Source organism: Notothenia coriiceps, unplaced genomic scaffold, assembly GCF_000735185.1.
Source record: "Notothenia coriiceps isolate Sejong01 unplaced genomic scaffold, NC01 NC01_scaffold00038201, whole genome shotgun sequence".
In the NCBI taxonomy this organism is placed as follows: domain Eukaryota; kingdom Metazoa; phylum Chordata; class Actinopteri; order Perciformes; family Nototheniidae; genus Notothenia; species Notothenia coriiceps.
The window spans coordinates 281,573-287,789 of record NW_011370902.1 but is presented as its reverse complement, the minus strand read 5'-3'; the positions used below and the strand labels follow the sequence as shown (position 1 = coordinate 287,789).

At 37.9% G+C, this 6,217-nt stretch overlaps 1 protein-coding gene across 1 annotated transcript; it reads right to left on the bottom strand.

Moving 5' to 3' along the window:
- Positions 1 to 609: 609 nt before the first annotated feature.
- Positions 610 to 6,056, bottom strand: pole2 (polymerase (DNA directed), epsilon 2). Its single transcript, XM_010797579.1, has 19 exons — positions 5,914 to 6,056; positions 5,063 to 5,163; positions 4,342 to 4,417; positions 4,181 to 4,258; positions 3,934 to 4,027; positions 3,758 to 3,832; positions 3,578 to 3,661; positions 3,431 to 3,487; positions 3,282 to 3,330; positions 3,085 to 3,157; positions 2,404 to 2,576; positions 2,221 to 2,310; positions 2,070 to 2,124; positions 1,817 to 1,876; positions 1,649 to 1,726; positions 1,414 to 1,522; positions 1,061 to 1,237; positions 898 to 965; positions 610 to 781 (listed from the first exon to the last, which is right to left on the bottom strand). Exons 1-19 carry the CDS (start codon positions 5,982 to 5,984, stop codon positions 763 to 765), a joined length of 1,587 nt encoding a protein of 528 aa, XP_010795881.1. The 5' UTR covers positions 5,985 to 6,056; the 3' UTR covers positions 610 to 762.
- Positions 6,057 to 6,217: the final 161 nt, after the last annotated feature.

Here is a 6,217-nt window from a genome sequence, read left to right as displayed (position 1 = left end):
ATATATTTTTTAAACTGCTACCCATCTCTGTTCTTCTAACTGGTGGGCATTGTGGTTTTAACACGCACCTGGTATCCGATATCGTACAAAATGATAAACACTATGTACTATTAATTAATCCATGAAGAGAGTCTAGAAGAAATCGTAGTTTAAAAGATGTTGACAAGTGATTTTCAAAGTAAAATATATATATATAGGCCAATATATATTAGGTTCTGAAATGCTTTTAGGGCAGGGAGTTCTTAATATAGAGATTATGTCAGCAGCTAATTCTATTAAAAAAAAAAGTTATTTGTTTTGTGAAAGACACAACACAATATACATTTACTAGACCAATATTAACCATATGTGCACCATTTTGACACAGAATTCCCATAAAACAGTGTGATTGACACCAATTCAATTAGCAACAACATAAGAAAATAAATAAAACATGGATTCTGAATTTGTTATCTATAATAATATATAATACGTTAGATTAGAACGTTGGCCACAGACCCCACTTTGAAAATCCACCTACCTATCCCCAAAGACTTGAAAGGCAGACTATAGTTTTTGAGGTATCTCAAAGAAAGGCTGATCATCGTGCATACACAAATATGTCAGGTATCCAGTTTCAAGAATAAAATCTTTATTATTCATGACAGAACATACACAGATGCATACATAAAACTACAGAGATTTGTCACCAAAATATTTAAAACACACAGTATAATACATAAGCAATGTACAAAACGATTTTGACGGATCCATTTACTTCCTTTAGAGTCCTTGAAGTTTGCTGTGAACACACAAGAACACAACTGATTAGTATAAGCATTACTGATGGTCAATACTATAGTTTTCTGTTATGAAAGATCTCAAGTAACAAGTTTAACCTAAAAAAAAGCGTCCTACCTGTCCTCAATAGTTCTGCTGGCTGGGTAGTACACCTTAAATGTGAAGCCACTTTTTGGGAACGAACCCTGTAGAAACAGATTATTTACAAATGATATAAGTGACAAAATACAATAGAAATTCAAATATCATTTTCTGTCAAAGGACCACTGTTGCTTCTCACCGGGTTGACACACAGGCAGTCTGTGTTTTTGATGCTGAATGGGTCGTATTTGTCTGCGAAGATGATGACATCAGGGATTGGGTATACCCGCAGGGAGTAGTCGTACGCCCAGAATACAGGACTGACATACAGAGGCAGTGGAGTCAAGTGACCCTGGGATAGGATGGTCTTAACAAACTGCGAAGAGGACGAGTAAATGACAAGATCATTTATTTTAGAAAAACAAAAGGACAATACACATTTGTTTTGTCAGAAAGGAGACCAAGTTGGATAATTTACCAATATCTTTGCAGCAACTACTCTATGTTTCAGTTCACTCGGTAAGAACGTTCTTCAAAGAAGCTGAAACTCACATGGTTTGGAATGTCCAGATTGTTATTGGGCAACCGGACACAGTTCCTGCACATCTTGTTGACCAGGTCTTCTCTGATAATGACGATCTCCTGGGTGCAGTACTGGATCCTGACAGGAAAAACAAAGCAGTTAGAGCTAGAACAGTCGAGTGCTTTAAAATGTCAAGGTACCAGTCAAAAACATTCTCAAAGACATACAAATCAACCCTGATCATTCTCCATAAAAGACTGTTACCTGCATGGGTTAGTAGTGAACACTGAAAATGGCACCCTCTCTCTGAACTCCTCCGTGATGTGATCTGCCAAGGGAGGCCTAAGAAAAACATATGTAGCAACATTTGTCCAAATCACTGAACAAAACTCACATAATTCTATTAAAAAGCTAATGTTCCTGAATGTTTACCGTGGCAGGATGCTGCCAGGACCGGGGTCTTCTGGGCCAGGAACAAACACAAAGCGACAACTGCAAACAAAATTCATGTCAAACTTATTGAAACTTAAAAGTTGAATAGTGCAGGAGTGTATTGTGTTATCTACATGAGCTTCCTTATGCACATGCACAAAAGAAACAAGACCTACTCAATAGCACCACTATGGGTCATTACAGGGAACCTTAAAACAGAGCAGAATAGAGGAAGAACTCTATGAGATCCTACCTGCTGTGAATGCTGGGGTATGAACATATAGCATCAGCAAGCACCTTCAATGACTCTAAAACAGAAAAACTAATTAGATTCCGAAATACTTTCTATTCATCATTCAAAAATCTGTAGTTTGTTTGAAGCGATGAAGACCCAAAAGTCTCACCTTTGAGAGATTTGATCTGTGTTTTTCCATATGGGGCAGACGAGAAGTTTCCACAAAAAATGAAACAGGTAGGAGGCATCGTAGCATAGCCTGTAAGAAAAAACAAAAAGCAAGGCTAAGTGGGATTGATGTCTCATAAAGTGCATATATGGGACCTGTGAAGTCTATGATGCAACACCAGACCTGAGAACATGACATTGAGCTTCTCCATCACTTCAACGCTGTCTAGCCACACATCAGAGACAATGACAAACATGGCGTCTTCATTCTCTGCCTCCAGCTGCTTCAGCTTGGCTGAGGCCTTCACTGAGGTGGTGGATGGACCGCCAAAGAAGTTGAGATTGCCGTAGTATGCTCTGGAAATAAAGCAAGGAGCATCAGTGACTAACTGTTCTTACACATACATTTTTGTTCTTTTTAAATAAACAATTTAGAGTTAAGTGCCCCGAACTCAAATAGAAATGAGGGGAGTTGCAACAAACTTTGAATGCCAATTTTAATATCTTGTGAGTAATAAACATATATGTTGTAAACATCCCAGTGCTATTATATTTGGTTAAAAGCGTTATCATCGTTAAAGATTAATGTCATTATTACAGACAGTTTCAATACTCTTGATTGAAAAAATAATAATGATGTTGGCCTTCACCTTAGTTTAATGACGATTTCGCCGCATATCAACAACAAGGTAAAACGACCTCACAGATGTCATACTAGATTCTTCTTTCGCTTTGGGGTCATTTTAAAATGTGAAAAGCTACAGATTAACTCCCATGTCTATCAGGTTGCGCACATCTCTACTGACAGCTCACTGATTTTTCTTGTGATTAAATGTCTTCTGAAAAACGTTTTCCATCCACTGACCTTGTGCCTGATGACGACTCTGTTGGTGGGAACCCAAAGCCATTGACGTGGAAAACCGAGTCCTCGTACCAACCTGCAGGACAAAGGGGACAACTTTCCTTCTAATAATGTTTGTGATAATACTTTATATTTTTATATATTAAATCATCTTTTTGTATTTTCAATAATGCCATTTTTAGAATGAGTTGATGTCTTACCCTCTGCCAGCACAAAGCAGGATTCTGTGTACAGGCCATTATGAAACTGGTGAGAATCTAGTTAAGGAATTCATCCATTTTAAAAGCATTGTATATTGATCAATACAAATTATTGATGACCAGCTATAACAAATATTTTGAAAGGATATTGCTTTGGACATGTCCAGTTGTACTGTTCCACTTAGGTCCTCCAGGTAAAATTTACCCTGAAAAGAAATTAAGAAATGTTTAAGAAACTAGTTGAAAATATAAAATGTACTGAAGAACAGACAGGAAGCTTTTTCTCCCCAAGTCACCTCTTTCAGTTGTGTGATCATCCCCAGTACGATCACTTCTCCCAGTTTAGCTGTGCTGCCAAGCAGTGCTTCAATTGTCTTGAGCTAGAAAATACAAATAAAAAGGGAAAACAATCTGTTAGTGAAATGCAAAACATTAGGATGTGTTTTATTTTCTAGTAGTATTTTAAGATGTGTTACCTGAAACTTGTTTTGACCCTCTTCAACAGCAGCTCCTATTGCAGGAGGGGTGAAGAGCTGGTGCCGATGTATACGCTACAAAACAATAGGTCTGTATTAATACAACGTGCAAACTACGCACACTGGACTGGCAGCAAAGACATTGAATCCAATTTGATAAAGACAGACTCACTGACCTGTTGCAAGATGGTGTAGCGCTCCCTGAAGAACTCAGCTTTGTCTCTGGCCAAACCACACAGACTGGATGCTGTATGGCTTGTCATACTAATGCTGAAGGAAGAAAGCCAACAAAAAAACCCGTTAACAACTTTGTCCGCAATATATGTAAGTATGTAAACTGGGTCTTACATCAGCAGCAAAAAGGTAAAAAATATAACTCTGGGATTATTTGTACACAAACAACAAAGAAACTGATTAACTCACGGTACAAATTTCTTCCGCTCCGAACTGTAAATGTATCTGGGCACATCAAAGGCTCCAATGATGTTGAAAACATTATCTCTGGAAGGGAGTTTTAACAACTTTTAGGCAAAGATGTAGTTTATAAATGTATTATGATCAGTAAATCAAATTGAAACACTTACATGTTTTCATCACAAGACTGAGTGCAATCCTGAACAGCACTCTCCACCACAGACAGCTCTATCATGTTAGAGGACACTGTTGGGAAAAACAAACATCGGTCACAACTGGCAAACAAACTTCAGGTAAACATAAAAACACATTAGGTATAGGGATGCCAGAAACTGACCATGATCAAAATCGAAAATCGGACAGCCCTGGCGAATAATAATCGATTATTCGACGCCCGCCCCACCCCCCCCGCGGGAGAGAAAAAAAAAAACTCTTGCATTTGACCTCATTTGCACTTGTCAGTTTGAAGTAATTCCACGAGGAACTCTTCTTTCCTTGAAAACTAAGCCAGGAAAAAAAAAAACATAAATTAACCAGGAAAAAAAGACAAACATAAATAATAATAAAAATATATATAAATAAAATCGAATTTTAAAAATAATTTTCGATTATGGAGACTGTAACGAATATTCGAATAATTGAATAATCGCTGGCATCCCTTAGGTACTGCTGCAGAAGATTCTGCACAAGGGTTGACTGCCTCTTGTCTCTCATACTGACTGCTTGCCAGAGTTTTGTAAGTCTAAGCGAGCTCTGCTGGACAATGTCTAACGTGATGAAACCATCCTGTTAGTGTTCCACCCTTTTGCATGTTAGACAACATATAAGATGAAAACCTGCCAGGCTCTAAAACAAACAGTGATCTTTTGAGACAGGTAGTTCTGTACTTACATGGTTGCTTTTCCACTGCATCCAGAACCTTTTCAATAATGTCATCCAGCTCAGTGGCATTGACAGACTCCAGGACCTCCAGTAGGTATTTGCTGGCTTCACTGGTGCACAAAAACCATGCATGTAAAAACAAGAAAAAATGCATGTTTCTTTCTTTTGACTGCTTATATGAAAGCAAACTAATAAAGAGTTTCCCAGAGAAAATGTGTGTGCTTGCTTTCGATAACAAATATTCCAGAAAACATTTATGACTTCTATATTTTGTCCTGCTTAAGAAATAGACTGCAATGTTTTCAAAATGTTCATATTAGACGATATTTTGTATTTAAGCTGGAGCATAGAAAGAGTCACCCTAAGTGTAAACATGAAAGAAGTTTATCTTTCAGTATGACCGCATTTAAAGAAAGCAGCTGAGGTAATCCCTGCAACCAGGTTCATTAACCTTAAATTGATCTTTTTTTATTTTCTACATGAGCACCAAGGGGATGTTTCAGTAGAAGTTAAAGTGCTGAAATTGGACATAGTAGAATTGGAATCACTGTAGAAATGTATACTAAAGGTGGGGGACTAAAAGCAGTTGAAATATCTTAAGAGTTGTTACTGTTTATTGTCACGTCAAGTGTAACGTCAAGCGGTTTAAGGTAGACCTGACTATACAAAACCATTGCCCACATTAAGTTACATTTCCAGGTTGTCACTGCCATAACATTAGACAGACAGAGCCGACCGCTTCCAGACTATCGCTGCCTTTGAGGCGACAGATATCTTGTATGAAGTTAACGCTCTTGTTGACTAAACAGCAGTAACGTTACAACATTAACAAAACGGTTTAATATGATTAAAATACATACGGTCGAAGTATAAGTCCCCGCATCTTGAAGCCAGCGGACACTTTTGTCTTAATTTTGCGAGCAACATCCATGGTTGTTACAATGAAGCGTCTCTGTTGTCACTGCTCGACTCAAGATTTGGCGCTAAATGTCAACTTCCGGATGTATTTCATCACTTCCGCTGACGAACAAGCTCTAGCGTTGGTGTGAATGAGGTACTATCTAGAGCAGGGGTTCCCAAAGTGGGGGTTTAATTATTATTAATAATAACGTTTGCATAGACTTTTTCCTTTTTCTTTCTGAAATTATTTCACTAGCACCCCCC

Coding starts and splice junctions, on each gene's coding strand:
- pole2 (XM_010797579.1), bottom strand. CDS start 5,984: ATGGATGTTGCTCGCAAAATTAAGACAAAAGTGTCCGCTGGCTTCAAG. Junction 4,259..4,341: donor CAGTCTTGTGATGAAAACAT/GTAAGTGTTTCA, acceptor ACTCCCTTCCAG/AGATAATGTTTTCAACATCA. Junction 3,158..3,281: donor CTGCTTTGTGCTGGCAGAGG/GTAAGACATCAA, acceptor TTTGTCCTGCAG/GTTGGTACGAGGACTCGGTT.